At 39.4% G+C, this 19,873-nt stretch overlaps 1 protein-coding gene across 3 annotated transcripts; it reads right to left on the bottom strand.

Annotated features, from left to right (window-relative positions):
• Positions 1 to 915: 915 nt before the first annotated feature.
• epn3b (epsin 3b) lies at positions 916 to 19,840 on the bottom strand. Of its 3 annotated transcripts, none has more exons than XM_077571934.1 (12): positions 19,574 to 19,840; positions 14,936 to 15,067; positions 14,674 to 14,832; positions 14,406 to 14,489; positions 11,012 to 11,309; positions 10,726 to 10,847; positions 8,934 to 9,020; positions 4,334 to 4,457; positions 4,080 to 4,217; positions 3,877 to 3,972; positions 2,566 to 2,847; positions 916 to 2,481 (listed from the first exon to the last, which is right to left on the bottom strand). In XM_077571934.1, the coding sequence occupies exons 1-12, from the start codon at positions 19,580 to 19,582 to the stop codon at positions 2,183 to 2,185; spliced, it is 1,830 nt and encodes a 609-aa protein (XP_077428060.1). In that variant the 5' UTR covers positions 19,583 to 19,840; the 3' UTR covers positions 916 to 2,182. The 3 variants fall into 3 exon arrangements, with proteins under 3 accessions (XP_077428060.1, XP_077428062.1, XP_077428063.1); XM_077571936.1 differs by having other exon boundaries at positions 10,726 to 10,844; XM_077571937.1 differs by lacking the exon at positions 19,574 to 19,840 and adding an exon at positions 19,191 to 19,482.
• Positions 19,841 to 19,873: the final 33 nt, after the last annotated feature.

Raw genomic sequence — 19,873 nt, 5'->3', positions numbered from 1 at the left:
TCCAAAGGCATCTGGAGGCTCACTCTGCAGAAGCGAGATGGTTCTAAACTGCTCAGTGGAATTCCCTTCCTTCGGTAGCCAGACCCTTTCCGCCTGCCTCCATTAGTCTGCTAATCCAAGTACAGAAAGTAAAAACCTTGCCACAGATTGCTTCTACTCAACCGGCAGGTAAGAGCTTGTTTACCTGACCCTACCTCACACTGCTCACCTCAGGTGAGACGACCCACCACATTTAAGCACTTATAAGAAAAAGAAACTAAACAAGGTTAGTTGATTATTTTATTTATTGTTCCTTGGCTGTTTCTATACTTGTGTTGCCTTTATTTAGAGTGCTCCAGTGTTTCTGACTTGACTTTAATTTTAGGGCTTAAGCAAATTAATCACAGTTCGCTGGCTACATCCAATTTCTAAATGTTAAATTATGACATATTCTGTTAGAATTGGTGAACAATGTTGTGAGCATTAGCATTATTATTGCTGCAACAATAACAGCTTTTTGGAGGGAAAGTTTGTGAATGGAAACATTGGATGGATGAGGACAGAAGTGCACAGAAACAGATATAATAGATAAAAGTGTGACTTTGTTCCAGACATTAAAATGAACAGTTGTACAAACGGTGCTCAGCGTGGCAGCTGTAGGTGATGTGCGTATACTGTATGTGGTTAATACCTGCACATACTTGGTGAGAATCTGAACGCTATTACAACAATGTACAATATACACCGTCAACTTCACCACACTTCAGTTCATTTTGTATTCATATTTAACAGTGCCCTGGCAATAAATCCTCCCTTCATCAGCATTCTGATTATTCTTTAATTTGCAGTGCTCTTCAACTGGATGAAGTCGATCTACTCATTTGAATTTGAGTGACAATAAATTAGGAACGCTCTTCATTAAAAAACGTCAGATGGTGACATCCTCATGAGGGTATTTATTGCAGGGCTATATACTTAATATCAAATTTGTAAGTTGTATAAATGTTGTGATGGATCAGTGTGAATGCATTTCTTCAAGAGTTCAGGTTTGTTTACATATAGCAGCTGATGTTTCTTTGGACAGACATAAATACATCCAGTCCACGTTTGATCCATTTCATGTGTGCGCAGACATTAAACAAGATTAAACAATACTCTGGTTCAGGCTCATGTTTTTGTCTAGAACAGGGATAGGTAACCTGCGGGCTGGTCTCTTGATTAATTAGAAAAATAAAATATTTTCAAACACCATACATTCTTCCCCAAAAAATATAGATGTCTTTTGTTTTGGGACATTTTATGGTTACTTTTTGAATATTTTCTTTTCTGGCTTTTTTAAAATACAATTCTCTGACATTTTTGGCAACTTCCTGGTTTATTTATGATAATTTTCTGCTTTTCCTCTTTCTCTTTGGACATTTTAAGGTCACTTTTTGGACATTTTTAGGTAATGTTTTAAAAAAAAATTCTGACAACTTAAAAATTGGCATTTTTTTGAATATTTTTTTTTCATCTAAATCAATTAATTTAAATAGTATTTAATCTAAAAAAATAAATAATGTAAAAAAAATGATATACTTTTCTTTTTTTTAAGAAAGCCACAGGGAGCCACAGGAGAGGGACTAAAGAGCCACATGTGGCTCCAGAACCGCAGCTTACAGACCCCTGCCCTATACTATGAAGTGAGCAGGCCCATTTTTTTTTTGTATTTGGAATAATATGCAGGACAATGATAGTACCTCAAAAACGTTAACATTTTTAGTTAAATTTAGTTTTTTAAATGCACAAAAAGAGTGCTTGCACTTAATGTTGGTTTGCTCTTCAGCAGATTTGTGCCATCCTTGAATGGTATTTTTTTTTTAATGCAAAGAGAGCCCTTAGCACTTGAAAAAATAAAAAAATAAATTACAGTCCGTGGTTATTTTGTTGTCGAGTTAGGATAGTGGATCTTTTATATATGCATTGAGAAATGTAATATGGACAAATTATTATTTTAAAAATTATATTAAAAGCACATCTTTTGCATGCACGCGCGTATCTTGTCCATATTTAAAATAGCATTTTTGTCATGCATCCGATTAGGAAGTGCGTGGTCCCATGTGGCCCCCCGCCAGTAGCACTGATGAAAAATTGTGGCCTCCTCCCACATTCAAGTTGCCCATCCCTGGTCTAGAGTGTGCAAATAGGAAAAGCAAATGAAGTCTCAGAGAAACGGGTTGTGGCCCTGTGTCTGTGCTTGGGATTGATTGCGAGCCACTGGCCGGGGAGAGAGCGGGAGCAGGGGTTGGGGGAGGTTGGCGGGAAGGTCCATAAGTCTGGCGGGAGGCTGGGTATGCGAGGAGGGAAGGGCTGCCCCTCTGTGAAGGAGGGGGAGTGGAAGTGACGGACTGTAGGAGAGCATGTGCGGGGGCAGTGGAGATGTCGAGGATGGACGCATTTGATTGAGGGTAAGGCGAGGCTGGTCACAGTGGAAGGGGTTGGTAGGAGATGGAGCACTCAGACCTGTGGGTGGGGGCAATTCACTGGTTAGAAACCTAAAACATAGATTTCTTATGCTGTTCTTATTAGTTCTGTCAAAACTGTTACCTGAGAGGAAGGGGTTGTTGTGCGCCTTGCTTGGCGGGGTTGGAGGTATCAGTGCATCCAAATTGACCAATGAGGCCCCCGTAGGTCCAAGGAAGGCCTCAGGGGTCTGACATACACGTGTGGTAGTGCTTACAGGGGGAGCGAGACGAGACAGGTCAGACATCTCTGGACTGTCCGAGTCCCGTCCGTTTAGCTCCGGTTTGACTAGAGCTTCATTCGTGAATGGATCAGCACTCGAATCTGTTCCACAGAACATGTCTGCACATCCACATAGCTCAGAATCTGCAAAGAGGATAGTCGTTGCTGAAGAACTATAGAAGGTAAAATGGTACAGGTGCATCTAAATTAGAATGTCATACCCTATTTCAGTTTAATTGAAAAAAAAAAGGGAATTCATATTACTGGTATTTTGATTCACTAAACAGTGTGAAATAGTTCATGTTTTTCCCCCCCTTTTTTTTAAAGGTAATTCTGATGATTATTGTTAACAGCTACACTCAAATTGTTGAACCAATTTAAGATTATAAATTGAATTGTTGACCAAAAAAAACAAAACAAACAAAAAACAACAAAAAAACAACAACAAATCGCTTCAATTGGTAACACACATTTGAATTAAGTTAAACTATTATATTATTAATTATGAGTTTATTAAATTGAATATATTCACTTTGGATTAACTTGATAAATGAAGTGATTTAAAAAAAAAATTGGTCAACAATTTCATTTGTAATCTTAAATTGGTTCAACATTTGTCTTTTTGGGGTATAAAAAAAAATAAAAATCACCAAGACTCCTTATTCTTAAGAAATATATTACACAAACAAACAAAATACAAAAAATAGGTAGTAATTGCCTTAGTGACTAGGTTTGTGGGTGGGATGGGGTGGAGGCACCCACATTTGATTATTCAGTGGAATATTCAATGGGGTAGATGCCACGGACGTCCGACTTTTACACATCAGCGCCATTTTCCTTCCAGCACTCGCACCCACACCCCTGCGCCTTTCAACCGCGCGCCCCCGCTCATCGGCGGGAGGGCGTCTCGGCTATCTGAAATGCTTCGGACACTGAGACAGACACTACACAGTCATAGCCTCGCACCCGTCGACGGGAACGCGCAACCGAGGGGCACAAAGGCGGAAGCACAAGTACTGGGACGCGGCCCACACGTCGCAAACCGGAAACGGAAACAAAGTTGATGGGTGAAAACACAAAAGTCGGAAGCCCCGCCTCCTCCGTGGCATATCGTCCATAGGATAATCAACTCTCAAAATCCCAGATTCATAATTTCACTTGCCATTTGTTTACCTGTTGGACTAGCTGGCTGAGGAGAAGACAGTTGAGGAACTTCCTGCTGAAGCCTCTCTTCTTCATGTGTATTGACTGGACATGTCCCATCACTCCCTGCATGAATCATGTTTCATTGATGAAATAATACAACCCGTGTGCTTTCATAATAGAACAAATAAAAGGCTGGTTAAGCAAATCCAGTCAGTGATTCTGGAAGATACCGCGCTCAGAGGCTCTTTCCCACATGTGATCGACTGCAGGGCTGCAGGTAGGCGCCGCCTCCCATAGCTCTGTGCGTGAGTTGGCACATGGGGCCCAAGGATTAGCAGCAGTCGAGGATGACGCTGGGGCTGTGCCAGCTGTGAAGACGGATAAAAAAAAAAGTATTGTATGGAGCACATACAAAAAGTGATGTTTGGAACATAATCTCTTTACCCTGTAAGTTTTGTGTATGTGAACATGAAAGGACATTCACCTACAGAATCCCAAGGGTCAGAAGTGACGTTACAGGAAGGCCGGGTAGAGTGCCAGGGGTCACCAGGTGGGGGTGGCCTCTCAGAGGAAGCACCAAAGAAGTCGACGAGGTCCAACATGGTAGACTATAAAGGCAACAACCACATATTTTAGGTAGTTTTGTGCAAAATGTCTGATGATTTGTAGGTCACGTGCATGCCTGAAATGTTTTTTTTTAAAGCCATGCAAAACACATATGCAACAATTACCATCTTATTATTAATTTACATTTATTGGTTATTTATTGATTAGGGATAGATATAAGTTTCTCATCTTTCTGTCCCCATTCATTTCTTTTTCTTAATTAAATATTGTTTTTGAATTGAATTGCTCAGTATATGGCGGCACAGACTCTAAACTAGCCAGAACATCAATAAACGACATGTGAGATTTATCATTATAAGCCTTCAATACTCAGATCATGCATATACAAAACAAATTCATCCATCCATTTTCTATGCATTTTTTTTTTTACACACCGCTTTTCAAACGCCAGTACTGTATTTATGATATACAAAAATAAAACCACGATAAATCAATTCTAAACTTTTTAAAATCATTAATGTGATTTATAACAAACTCAATTGGAAGAAACAAAAACCCTGAACGTCTGAGGTGTTTTTGCACAAGTGTGCACACCCTCAAACTTGTGCAGGTGGCTGGTCAGAATTCACAAATGGTAATCAGCACACACCTGCCACCATTTAAAAGGTCCCCGATGAATACCAAACAATGTTTAGCTATTCCAGCAGGCTTTTTCTGATATATATTTTTTTGCTTTCTAGCTGTGCATAATTTCCTCCACCTTGACTAAGCCTCTAGAAAATAACAACCCACTGCACCCCTCCCCTGCCCCCCAAAAATAAGTATTAAAAATAAATTGTTAATATGCAGCAGCACGGTGGTTGACTGGTTAGCACGTCCGCCTCCCAGTGCAGAGGACGTGAGATCGAGTCCGGGCTTCGGCCTTCCTGGGTGGAGTTTGCATGTTCTCCCCGTGCTTGAGTGGGTTTTCCCCGGGTACTCCGGTTTCCTCCCACATTCCAAAGACATGCATGGCAGGTTAATTGAACACTCCAAATTGTCCCTAGGTGTGATTGTGAGTGTGGTTGTTTGTCTCTGTGTGCCTTGCGATTGGCTGGCAACCAGTTCAGGGTGTACCCTGCCTACTACCCGAAGCCAGCTGGGATAGGCTCCAGCACCCCCCACGACCCTTGTGAGGAAAAGCGGCCAAGAAAATGGATGGATGAATGTTAATATGCAATTGCAGGTGAAAAAGGGCAAAAAAAAAAAACTTACCTAAAAATACAATATATTCAACCTTTGGTTTCATTGGACAATAACACATTACCACAGTTGTTTTTGCAAAATGTAGCCAAGCTTTGATGTTTTTCTTTGTAAGATGAGGCTTCTGTCTTGTCACCCTACCCCACTGGCCAGATGAATAAGAAGAAAGGTTGTTGTCACATTTAGTCCTCAGCCAGTACTTGGCAGAAATGTTTGCAGCTCCTTTGTTGCTGTCGGCCTATTGGAAGCCTCCCTGACCAGTTTTCTTCCCATCTTTCCATCAAATTTGGAGGTATGTTCAGTTCTTGGTAATGTCACTTCCACATATATATTTTATATTTGGGAAAAATCACATTTTATCTATTACATTTGGAAACATATTTTACCCTTCTGCTACTGTTGAATGATGAGATCCTACCGATCCTGTCTGTGGAAGTTCTCTGTGTACATCAGGGCTTCTGCTATACGATACAGTATAACTACAGTATATAGTCAGGAAAAGCCTCCTAGAACAGCTGAGCTTTATTTGGGGTTAATGAAGAGGCACTTTAAATGGTGGCAGGTGTGTGTGCTGACTCCTATTTAACAACATTGGAACGTGATTTGTCAATTTGGAGCACAGACACGTCAAAAGTTATAATCGCATGTGTACATTTTTGCAAGATTTCATTTGGAAAAAGCTTTGAAATTAATTATATCGGTTTCAGTTTTAAATATGACAATAAGCTGGCATTTGAACAGGGGTGTGTAGATTTTTTTTTAAATTATCATCTGTATATCCACATTCTTTTAATGATGCTTCACATTCCAGTGGTATGGAAACTGAACCGCATCATACTTGCAAAGATATGATTATGTTATTTTACCTTCTCAAAAGGTGAGAAAATTGGTGGAAACAGCTCTCGATATAATACAGTGCAGTTTCACATCACCAAAAACTGCAAAAATATCCGTCACCAATACTGTTTGCCATCAGTAGTCACAGTTAACTGGTGCCTATCTCAGCTATACTTCGGACAAGTTGCCTCAAGCCCAGAGGTGGGCAATCTCGGTCCTCGAGGGCCGGAGTCTAACACAAGCTGATTCCAATCAACAGGATGGTTATCGGGCTTATGCAGAGCTTGCTGATGAGCTGATCATATATTCGCTGTGTGGGAGAAGGGCAACATGCAAAACCTGCAGGAATCCGGCCCTCGATGCCCACCTCTGCTCTAGCCTATGAGCGAACAGTGGGTATTAAAATTCTACACACCCCAGTTTAAATGCCAATTATTGTAATAAATAAAATGAGACCAAGATGGGTAATTTAGAAAATATTTCCACCATTGTGAATTCTAACCTGTAAAACAATTACATTAAAAAACAACAACCACGCATTATATTATAGAGAGAAAGTCAAAGTAATTAAGTGAGATCATGTGGCGTGCACAATATATAAAATTATACAAATTGGAATATGGCTGTGTTCAGAATTAACCAATCATATTCATGTTAGTTCAATGGGAGGCAGCACACACAGTCCACAATTTTGAGTGCCTCTGAATGATTAATCCAAACTAAAAGTAATCTTTTCTTATAGGTTTTTCCTGATAATCCTTACAGTGAAAGCAAATGGAGGTATCAGTCAGGAGAAAGGTACAAAACAATTTCGAGGTCATAAAATATACTATGGAACACGGTGAAGATAATCATGATTATGGAGAAAAATATGGCACAACACTGACATTACTCAGAACAGGACATCTCTCCAAAATAGATGCAAAGACGAGACGAAAAGTGGTCAGGGAGGCTGCTAAAAGGCCAACTGCATGCAAGATTGAAGGAGCTGCAGGAAATTCTGCCAAGTACTGTGTGTTTAGCAGCTGTGACAACAAGTTGGGTAGGGTGGCAAGATGCAAGCTTTAACTTATCAAGTTTGTTCTAGGTTACTATTAAAACAAAGAAAAGTAAAGCAAATAAAGTATTTGTTCATCCAGGCAGTCATTTATATTCTGCATCTGGCTTTAGCCCTTTTATTAACTCATTCACTGCCATTGACGGTTATACTTTGACGCCAAATATTCATTTGAACTATTTCTATTAGTTTAAATTGTTTTTCACTTTTGTTAACAAGAGTATAAAAACCTAGATTTTTTAATTGTACATTTAGAAAATATATAAAATTTGCGATCAATTGTGAGTTAACTCGTCATGCAATTGATTACGATTAAAAATTTCAATCGCCTCGCGCTCCTAATTTTTAAATAATCTTTTCTTTTTTTTTTTAAATCACGTCAGGCGATTACATTTTTTTAATTGAAATTAATCGCATGACTTCAATAGTTAACTCACGATTAATCATAAATTTTATATCTGTTCGAAATGTACAATTATTTTTTTCTAGGTTTTCATACTCTTGTTAACAAAAGTGGAAAAAAAATAAACTAATAGAAATAGTTCAAATTAATTTTTGACGTCAATAGCTGTCAATGGCAGTGAGAAGGCAGCTGAGCATATTAAGGTGACTTTGTTGCTGGGACCCCCAACAATCGATTGTTAAATCAGAAAATTTAGATTTCTCTCAAGAAGAGGCTCTGCTGTGGAATGATGTTTGCGGCAGCTACAGACTGACAGACAAACGAGCGACGCATTCCTCACTCACTTCATTAAGACTTAGAAAGTGATGTGCTAACACATTTTTCCTAACAGGATGTTTAAAACCATGTAGCAACCGTATCCAAGCTTCAAAATTCTGAGCCGGTGTTTGCTAACACGCTGATTCAACAGTGATTAAAATAGATTCCAATAATTTTTACTGCCATCAATTATTACAAAGTCAAGTGGAGTTAAAATACAAACAAGATCAAAATATTGACCATCATTTCACACTTTTACTACTAAGACCGGATCTATACAATATTAATGTAATTACAGTATGTACTTGCATTTGAAAGACAGAAGAATGCACATAAACCAATACGCACATCGGCAGGCGACTCTGATTGGCTCGTCAACCGGCCAATGAGAATAGGGGCTTCTGCGCAACCAGATAAGGGGATGGTGTTGAGGGAAATGTCACGAGCTCAAGGTTAGACAAGACAAACGTGTTATCAGTCAGCGGGACCTCTTTCTCCTCTCCCACCTTTCACTCTCATTATGCTGATCTATGTCTTTTTGCCTCATATCACTCTCGACCACACAAGTCCACGGTGAGCGCCACACGAGTGAGCAAACTAACGCACACTCGTAACGCATACACCCACACGGAAAGTATGCACAAATGCTTTCATACTCACCTCCTGTGTCCCTGACTGGCCAGCTCTCCTGCTCTCATCCAGGACCTTCTGCAGGACCGACTCGTCTCCTTGGCGACAGTGCTGCTCCTGCAGATGTGGCATCATTAAAGACATCAGTGAGCATGTCATATTCGATGGGAAAGATGCTTGGACTTAACTCGGTAAACTGACAACTGACAATTACCTGTAGTTTTCCTGATATTATGCTGATTTAGAACACAATTGTAGGCATGAAATGGATTTGTTGTTTTGTGTAAATTTATCTTAATGATATAGGAAAAGGAACATAATAATAATAATAATAATAATAATAATTTTAAAAAAAGATTTAGCAAAGTATTTTCTTTTGTCCGATGTTGTTGCCATGGCGACGCACTGTTTGCCAAGAATGACACTGATTTTAATGGCTTCAACATTTATGAAAACATACACTGTAAACCCAAACGTTCAAAATAAGCATTTTAGTAAGTATAAGTACAAAATACTCACAGTTTTATATATCAAAAAAATACTTTACTAACTTTTTTTTTTAAGTTGGTGTAACTTTGTTAGCCTGGCAATAGCCAGATTGATTTGTGCTTCACTCGAGGGAGTTCTCCACAATATCAGTCTGGGACTGCTCCGCGTTGATTTGCTCGGGAAAGGCGGGGCATGCTGTACAACACTTCGAGCTGATTGGACAAAGCAGAATCGTGTGCACATCTACCTAACTTTTGTTTCGACCAATCACGGCAAAGGATGAAAAGGTCGTCCCCGAAAACTTTAACTTTTGAGTTGATCAACTCAAAAAAAGTGAGGCAACAACTTGAGGCAACCGATAACCTTACTTTTGTTTTAGTTCTGCTAACTTATTCGGGTTAACAGTGTATTCAAATTTGCACACACTTTACACCTGGCAAAATAACCAATATTTGATTAGTTTATCGTACATTTAACTCATTCACTGCCATTGACGGCTATAAACATCAAAAATTCATTTTGAACTATTTCTATTAGTTTAACGTTTTTTTTCCCACTTTTGTTAACAAGAGTATGAAAACCTAGAATTTTTTTTATTGAACATTTAGAACAGATATAAAATTTGCGATTAATCGCGAGTTAACTGATGAAGTCATGCGATTAATTCCGATTAAAAACTTTAATCGCTTGACGCCCGAATTTTTTATCTTTTCAGTTTTTTTATTTTATTTATTCACTGCCATTGACGGCTAAAAATGTCCAAAAATCATTTAAACTATTTTTATTAGTTTAACATTCCCCCCCGCCCACACTTTTGTTAACAAGAGTATGAAAACCTAGATTTTTTTTATTGTTCATTTAGAACCGATATCAAATTTGTGATTAATGGTGAGTTAACTAGTGAAGTCTTGCGATTAATTACAATTAAAAAATTGAATCCCCTCTTGCCCCTAATTTTTAATAATCTTTATTTTTATTTTTATGAATTTATGGCAGTGAATGAGTTAAAAAGGTCACTGTAGTCCATTCAGCGCAGTTCAGCTGAACAACATAATGAGAATAATGCAGGCCTTTTTCCACAGTAACATTGTTCAGTTTTTATTGACATTGCACTAGTGCATCGTAATTTAGTTAATTAAATTATAGTATGAAACTATGATGCACAGACGTCGACCAAGGCTGACCAGAGCGAGTGAAATCTCCCTCCAACAACAAAGTATGTTGTGTTTTTTTTTTAACTTCCTCAAATCGCTAAGAACAAACATTTGGTTGGTTAAGATGAAAAAAAAAAAGGATCAAAAATCGCTGTTCAATAAATATGCTGTTGTTTTACCTTCTGATTCTCTTCTCTGCTCATGGCTAAAGCCAGCTGGAGCTGAAGCTCCTCTTCGCCGCTGGTTTGAGGCCGAGCCTGTTCCAGGTCCGAGGCACCCCGAGGAGATGAAGATGAGGCTGCTGAGGGACAATGAAGAGGTTAGAATGGTGATATGTATGGATTTGTGCTTCATGCGTATGTGTGAGGTTGATGCATCGTAGGTGTGCAACAGCAAAAGCTCGGGGATTCCGACTTAATGTAGTCAAAACCCCAATGCGGTATTAAGACCCGACTGCAGACTCACAGTTAAAAGAGGATGGGGAACCTCTGGAGCGGCTTAACTCTTCCCCGTAGAGTACAGCCATGCTGGGCTGGCTTGTCCGCCTGCCCGGGTGATAGGATGGCGGTATTCCGCCATACATGGCCCCCCCACCACCAGCAGCTCCCCCAGCCATCCGCTCTTTGGTCTTCAGAGCTTGTGTTCTCTCTTGGCGAAGACGGTCTTCATCCCGCAGGAGACATACCAGTTGGCGTGCTTTTTCTCGGACATTGGCTCCTTGGTCTCTGCCATCACGGTCAACATATTGAAAATCGCGAAGCGTCTGAACCAAGAAAAATACATATTTGTGTAAAATACTCGACATGATTTAAAAATACAATATTGTATGTGCATTATTGGTTGTGTTATTAATTGATATATATTTTGGGTCATTTTCATATATTACTTTTGGTTAGGTTGACATGTTTTCCTTGTGTCCTTGGTGTGATTGTCTGTCTCGTCAAGTTTTGTGTCCACCTGTGTTTGTCATCTAATCAGCTCCCTCAGCCACGGTTGTCTTGTCCAGGTGTCTCTCGCTGTCTTGTTAGTATGTGTATTTAGTTCCCTTCATTCTTTCAGTCCTTGTTGTTGTCATGCCTGCTTGCCCTAACTTCTACCTCTTGAGTTTCCAATTAGTCGTTTCCCTGTATTTGTTTGCAATTTGAATGCTGTTTTTGGACTTTTTGAGTATCTTGTTTGCCTTTTTTGTTTTGTTCATTAAAATTACTTTTGAACACCTCTGCTTCTCTGCACTTGGGTCCAACTTCCCGCAAAACCTGACACCTGAATAACACCATCTATTTTGCTGTCGGCTATTATGGTGATTGGTGAATACAAAATGGCTGCCTCATCCTGGCACTTCAGATCACAGATCCCTCTGTTGGCAAAAACATAATTAGGCTCTTTTCAGTGGCATTATACAGGTGCTCGTCAAAAAATTAGAATATCCTCAAAGTTGAATAATTTGCGCAATTCCATTCAAAAAGTGAAACTTTTATAGATTATACAGTCAGTTCCCCACTACTTAAGTGATTTCAAGTATTTATTTGTTTATTTTTACATTATTTGGGCTTCCAACTCACAAAACCCACGAAAACAAGATGTCAAAAAATTAGAATAATATGAAGAAATCCCAGTGTTTTGCATGGGGGGAAAAAGCTGGATGGATGGTGTTGGAATGACACTATTTGTCTTCTGCGTGTTCGTTGTTGTTAGGGTGGAGAGATTGTTGATTTTCTGAATACAGACTGGAGATCGGTGAACAGGTCCTTCGAAGGATTTATTTTACAGAATATTCTGGACATGAGCGGGTTTACAAAAGCACAGCTGCTCCTCGCTCAGTGTGTCTTTTTCAGCGGACTCATATCATTCTTATACTATCTTGAAAAGTATTACAACGCCTCCTTTTCCCCCAAGCCCCTTTCTCCCCCTCAAGCCCTGAGTTCAATACACATGACGACAGCCGGAAGCAGATAAGACTTTTTACACTTTTACAGCATATCATCTAATACACATTGAGTTCAACCCCAGATACTGGCCCATGGATGTGGAAACAGACGAGGTCCTTTAGACATGATGACATGAGCAGAAATTGTGACAGCACTTATAAAGACACATCCACAGATAAAAGTTCTACTGAGGAATAAGTAAATTAAAACAGTTCTGACTAAATCTAGGCAGAAGAATCTCAACAATGGATGGATGTAGGGGTGCGATTTGCCTACTACCTGGCGATTCAATTCGTATCACGATTCATAAGTCACGATTCGATTCGATACCGATTAATCCCGATACGAATCTATAAATTGATTATTTCATTTGTATGAAAAACGTATTTATTTATCTGAAAATTCAGGCCTATAACTGAGCCACTGCATTTAACAAAACATGTTGCAGTCGTTTTCATGTTTGAACAGCACTGAAATAAAATATTAAGGCTTAATGTTCCATTAATAGAACATTCTTCCATGCTTAATGTGCGAATCCTAACCCAAAGTAAGACGTTTTGTTGAATATTCCCACAAAAAAATTAGGTTTAAAAATCGATTCAGCCGCATATCGAATCGATTCAAGAATTGCGCGTTGTAATATCGCGATATATTGCCGAATCGATTTTTTCTAACACCCCTAAATAGATGGTATTTTCATGTCAATCTTCAAGTAGTTGGTTGGGAATCCCTTTGCCTTAATCACTGCCTCGATGCGCCGTGCATTGCCTGGGGGTCCTGGAAGCCCAGACTTTCTTGATGCTTGCTGTCAGCTCTTTGTTTTTTGGGTTCCTCTTGATAGTACTGTATTGCAAGAGGAAAACAAGGGCCACAATAAAGTTATGGGCCCTGAATTTATAATCTATGAAAGTTTGACTTTTTGAATGGAATTATGGAAAATATTCAACTTTTTGAGGATATTTAAATTTTTGGGCGAGCACCTGCGGGTAAAGACAGCTTGAGTGACATTTGTGATAGAACCCAACCAACCTAGTAGTATGTGAGCATATTGCGGGTGGTACATGGAAACATTTTGTAATTTATTTGACACACCAAAATCAGAAGAGCCGCATGTTAACTCAAGTTGCGGGGTTAGGGTATTGAAGAGGAATAAAATATATTTGTCCTCTTTGCGAGTTCCAAAAATATCAAGACAGATTTAATGTAAGAAAAAACACCTTTGCAAAAATGATTTAATCTAACAGAGATCTCTGGACATCGTGACAGGCTCCAAACATCACATAACAGGTGGAATTTCAGAGTGCCGAATGTGTCTCTTCCGCGTGTAAAATGGCTTCTTATAGTTAAACAGACCGCCTCTTTTTCATTTGTAGACAAAACATACTCTCTTGGTACTTTTCCGTAAGCGATGGCGAAAACAGAGTCAGGGTCAGGGGTGTGTGTTCGAGACAAATTCTGTTCTTAAGGACCAAATGTGTTTTCCCACAGAGAAGGAACTTCTAGACCAAATAATATGTTCCAGTTTAAGGTCAAATTATACTGAGTTCAACACTACCTCACATCTACAAAATATTTCGACATGGTTAATATAAAGAATTAAGATGTTAATAATGTATAACAATGGTTAATATATGGAAATAAATAATTTAAATGTTACTATATCTAACAGTATACATACACATTACATACAACACCTGGATTAAGCAAAAAATGTTGGGTAATGATAAGTGCATTGCCTTGTTTAGCGCCATTGAACTGTCAACCAGGATAGCATTTAGCATTAGCTAAAGTAGCAACATAGCCACTGCTCAGCAGATTGACTCGCTATTAAATTTGTTACAAATAGTCCCTTATGAAAATGCATTGTAATATTTAATTTTGATCTAAATTTTAGTGTCCCAGGTATTCATTTTGAAAATGTTGTAACGTACCTGAATAGTGAAGGCATTCTCTCGACACTGTTGAGCCACTCTCTCCGATCCAGTTTTCAGCAGGTAGTCCATTAGAGTCAGGGACTGAAGTTAAAATGCGCACTGCTCAATTATCATTACACTTTCGCTTTGCTGATATAGAAGCTAAACACAAAATTAGAGGGAAAACTCCTCACTTACTCATTACACTTATATAAACCGCATCCAATAACCAACAAATCAGCTTTTACACTTCTACTCCACCACATACGAGTGAGCCGCCTTTCACCTTGTAGACGTGCCTCCAGTTCTTGCCGCAGTCATTGAGGCGCTTCCACACCATGCCCATGACTTCAGCAAACGCCACCACATTGAAGGTCAAATCAGCGATTTCCGACATGAGCGACGATGACGGCCCCCATGGATCGTTTGAGGTTGCCTCGCGAACCTGCAGACCCCCAGAAGAACAACAACAATGACTTGCACCTTCTCCTAACATTCACTTTTGTTGTTCATCCTCCATCACGGTACACACCAAGACCACGCAGTACCTTAATCTCCGCTTCAGAATAGTTGTGCACTATGTTCTTCACCTGCCTGCGCAGGGCTGAGGTTGTCATGTTGACGGGTGATGGAGGAGTCAGAGTGATAGTAAGTGAAGAGCAGGCCTTCAACAGGTGAAGCTGAAAAAGAGAACATGGACTGAAGAGGAAGCAACAAGGGCAATGAATGCTCCTCTTCTGTCAAGGATTGCTAGACACTCCTGTTAGGGAGAATAAAAGCCAAATGTCAACCAAATAAAAGCCAAGATAGGACTTTTCGCACAGTTTTACGTGTCCCGCCCTCTGCACTTTTCATGAGACAGCACTGAAGAAATAACTTCGACACGAGAAGTAGTCAGTGTACAGCTAATATTAGTGTACATTTATTGTTCCCTCAAAATACAGCCATGAACTCATTCACTGCCATTGACGGCTTTTGACGTCAAAAATTCATTTAAACTATTTCTATTAGTTGAACATTTTTTTCCCACTTTTGTTAACAAGAGGATGAAAACCTAGAAACATTTTTTTTTTATTGTACATTTAGAACAGATATACAATTTATAATTAATCGTGAGTTAACTATTGAAAACGTGATTAATTACAATTCAAAATTAGCAGCGTCGGGCAATTAAAATCGTAATCAATTGCATGACTTCATGAGTTAACTCACGATTAGTCACAAATTTTATACCTGTTCTAAATGTACAATAAAAAAAAAATCTTGTTAACAAAAGTGGATTATTTTTTTTAAATTAATAGAAATATTTCAAATGAATTTTTGACGTCTATAGCCGTCAATGGGAGTGAATAATAGTTAAACCCCAGACAACAAAAGTGAGTACACCCCTAAGGGAAAATGGCCAAAGTGTCAATATTTTGTGCGGCCACCATTTTTTTCCAGCACTGCCTTATCTGAGAGAGCTCAGAGCTTCACAGGTTGCCACTAAAATCCTCTTTCCACTCCTCCATGATGACATCATGGAGCTGATGGATATTCGAGACCTTATTTTACCGTCTGCCTCTTTAGCAAGGCAGTGGTTATCTAGGAGGTGTTTGGGGTCATTATCATGTTGTAATATTGCCCTGCGACCCAGTTTCCGGGTGGAGGGGATCATGCGCTGCCTCAGTATATCACAGCTTGGTTTATCTTTGTCTCATCAGACCACAGGACATGAGAATGAGACACACACATTGAACTTAGTGTGTAGGTGCCAACGTGTACGAGTATCTGGGTTCTGTTCTAAAAATAGCTCACCAGTGATGGGACACTGACTTGCTAAAAATAATTAAAAGAAGAAAAATGACAACATTTTTAAAACCTATCTTGGTACACGCTTCTTAACTCATTTGCTCTCTTGCTTCAAATATTGCCATAGTCCCAAAAACGTATTTATGTTTTTTTTGTTTTGTTGTTATGCTAGAGCATACAGAAGGCTTTGATGCAGCCTCTGACCTGAAGAGGTTGCTTAAAGCAATGGTAGTAATTACAAAAAACGGCTAGCAGGTGACAGCAGAGTATAAGAGATCAACCAGTTCTTTCCCCCAGTGTTTTAAACAGGTTTGTGAATAATGATGAACCTTAGCTGTATTCTAATGCTAATAGCTGCAAAACTGAAAACATATTGAAATATTCTTTTTTTTCCTGATGAAAGAAGAGACTCTAATCTTTCTTTTGGTATGATTTTTATAGCAACAGAACACAATATTCTGTGGGCCTTGCAAAATCAGTCAAAATCCAGTAAAACAGCCAGGAGCGAAGGGGATTACTTCAGTGAAAATGGCTGGGAGTAAATGAGATAATTTACCAAATAGTCTATATTTAGTTTTAAAATCTAACAGATTGTGTTGAATTAAAGAAAAATATGTTTTAATTTACTCTAATATAGAATGTTATGGGCTACTCACTATCAAAAAGATAATCTCTGAAAAACCTGCGAAATATCGAGGTACAACCTGAGGTAAACCCCGCAATGTATGAATTATGGAACCAAATAAAAATCCGCAATAAGTGAACCACAAAGTAGCGAGGGACCACTATACTCACTTTTGTTGCCTGTGTTTTACTATAATGGCTGCATTTTATGTTATTTCAAGGGAACATTATATTTACGCAAACTGTACACTGACTACTTTTCATTGTGTCAGTGTCATTTCTTCAGTGTTGTCCGATTAGAATTTGAGGGGTCTAGTCACTTTTGTGAGATACTGTAGGTTTAAAATGATTAGTACTGTATCTTTCAAGTCAGATCTTTCAATTGTTTTAACACAACATTCTAACTTGGACAAGTTGTGCGCATTAAGCAATGGAAACAATGATTGACGGTAGTAACTGAATGAATGGCTCACATTTGGTGCCCACTCAGGAGAAAGTAGGTCAGAAGCACTAGCAATCAGGTGTCTGATGAAGCTTCTTCATAGATTCGCGTATTGAGGTCAATGCACAACATAATTTTTTCTCCTAAAATGCTCCAAGGCGGGCACATGGGACCTGATCATGAGGGGCTCCTGTGAAGAAGATGTGAGTCTATTTAACCTCCTAAACCTATGTCAGTCCTCTTTTGAAGGACAGTCTTTGTGGTCTCATTGTTTATGCATAAACCAAAACCACATGACTGCCAAAGCGCTTGCAAGGGTCAACTTTCTGCAAAATCCTCTTCAGCATCACTGACAGTCATTAACTCATTCAACTGCCATTGACGGCTATAGACGTCAAAAATTCATTTGAACTATTTCTATTAGTTTAACATTTTTTCCCACTTTTGTTAACAAGAGTATGAAAACCTAGAAAAAATTATTGTACATTTAGAACAGATATAAAATTTGTGATTAATCGTGAGTTAACTATTGAAGTCATGCAATTAATTACAATTAAAAAAAATGAATTGCCTGACGCCATTAAAAAAAAGAAGAGAAAAGATTATTAAAAATTAGGGGTGTCAGGCGATTACAATTTTTAATCGTAATTAATTGCATGACTTCACTAGTTAACTCACGATTATTGCAAATTTTTATATCTGTTCTAAATGTACAATAAAAAAAATCTAGGTTTTCATACTCTTGTTAACAAAAGTGGAAAAAAAAAAGTTAAACTAATAGAAATAGTTCAAATGAATTTCTGACGTCTATAGCCGTCAATGGCAGTGAATGAGTTAATAGGCAGTGCAGTTGAGAGAGTGTGGACCCTTTGCATAACAACTACACTAAAATCTATCTGTCTTGCTTATACTGTTATTTTACGTGCATTGCTTAAGATGAGACCATGTGACCCATGACAGTAGTCTTCAGTGCTCACACGGTGACAAGGTAGAGCAGTGTTTGGGTTTGCAGCAGTCGCGATACCAACTGGGTTAGATTAGATGCCTTGCTGAAGGTCACCTTAAATGCCTGTTTAAAAAACATGTTGGATTGTTTTAACATCAAGAAAAATATAGAACACATCAGACATTATCAATCAATCCATCTATCCACACTTATCCTGTTCTCGCAGGGAGCTGTAGCCTATCCCAGCTGACTTTGGGCGAAAGGTAAACTACACCCTGGACTGGTCGCCATCACTCACAGGGTACATTAGATGGACAACCGTTAGCTCGGAGTGGGAATTGAACTCACGCTGCTCAAGTGAATTGCTACACCACCAGTGACACAAATATCCACATGCTTGCAATAATTCTTCTAATTTCAGTGTTGAATGTTGGCCATTGCATCATAGCGTGTGTGATGATAATGATGTTTAGCATTTTGCCTTCTCATAAGGTGAGCAAATTGGTATAAATAGCTGTCACTATGATGCAGCAATCCATTTATGCATGACATTTTCAATACTTATTTTCCTTAGTCTGGTTGCAGGTAACTGGGGTCTATGCCAGCTGATTTTGGGCAAGAGGCGTGGTCATCATGTTGGCAGGTGATGGGGGGGGGGGGGTAGCACAGATAGCACAGTAAGCAAAGAGCCGGCCTAACAGACATAAACAAACAAAAATAAAATAAAAATAAAATTGCCATTTCCCAAGAAGGGTTGAATGAATCAGCTGCATAGGAAACTGGTGACATTCAGTACCTCCAACAACAAGATGAAGAACTCACTCCTTTACCCTGAAAACCCACTAATGCCCCAAAGTTTGGTAAAGGATGATCAACATCAAACACTGTTTGTTGCACATGAATCAATACCAACCAAAGTCATCTTATGTTCACGGTATCATCTGTTTTTCTAACTCCTACTTTAACTCGTCCTATGACCTTTACGTGTGACCGTACAAACCTTCTTGCCACTGTCCAGTACGTGTTATGGTGTAGTCCAGGAACTGATGTAGTCCGGTCACATGCTTCTTTCGCGTCACCACGTTGGACGGCAACGGAACCGCGTGCAGAAAGCAGATGCTCGTCTTTTACTGCATGTTTCAGGTGGCGGGGGAGGGCGTCCAAAGTACAGTAGTGTCATCATGCGTGAGCATGTTCATGACGCCCCTCCCGCCCGCCCGCCACCTACACGCGTGCTGTCACATCACGCACGCCCCCTCGCGCAACGTAGCTTTGTTCCAAATGTTTGCGACCATGCGTAATGTACATACAATGATGTATAGCTAGATTAAAATAGAGTATTTGAAAACGAATGAGCATTCGGATAAATGAAGACTCGGTTACCTTTCCCATTGCTCATCCCCTCGCCGCACTGCCTCTCCCTCTTGCAGGTCCAAGATGATGTCCTCCCTGCCGCGTGACTAAAGTGAACGATGATATCATGCAGACCCAGATGAAGATCCCAACAGGACGGGAGTAGTGAAGTCCCGGTTCTGGGTGCGGGGAAGCCGGGCGGGTAATCAATGGTAAAATCCGCATAGGATGTGCTGTAGCTCACCCACGGCTTTTCCCCACCTCACTTGCACCGACACGCACCAACACGACACACGCGTAGAGTAAGGGGAGTGCGAAGGGGGCGTTTAT

Source organism: Vanacampus margaritifer, chromosome 7 (genome assembly GCF_051991255.1).
Source record: "Vanacampus margaritifer isolate UIUO_Vmar chromosome 7, RoL_Vmar_1.0, whole genome shotgun sequence".
NCBI lineage: Eukaryota > Metazoa > Chordata > Actinopteri > Syngnathiformes > Syngnathidae > Vanacampus > Vanacampus margaritifer.
The sequence above is the reverse complement of the archived record's forward strand: the minus strand, read 5'-3'. Positions and strand labels throughout refer to the sequence as shown.

Coding starts and splice junctions, on each gene's coding strand:
- epn3b (XM_077571934.1), bottom strand. Junction 4,218..4,333: donor TGACCCTTGGGATTCTGTAG/GTGAATGTCCTT, acceptor CCGTCTTCACAG/CTGGCACAGCCCCAGCGTCA. Junction 2,482..2,565: donor CAACAACCCCTTCCTCTCAG/GTAACAGTTTTG, acceptor CCCCACCCACAG/GTCTGAGTGCTCCATCTCCT.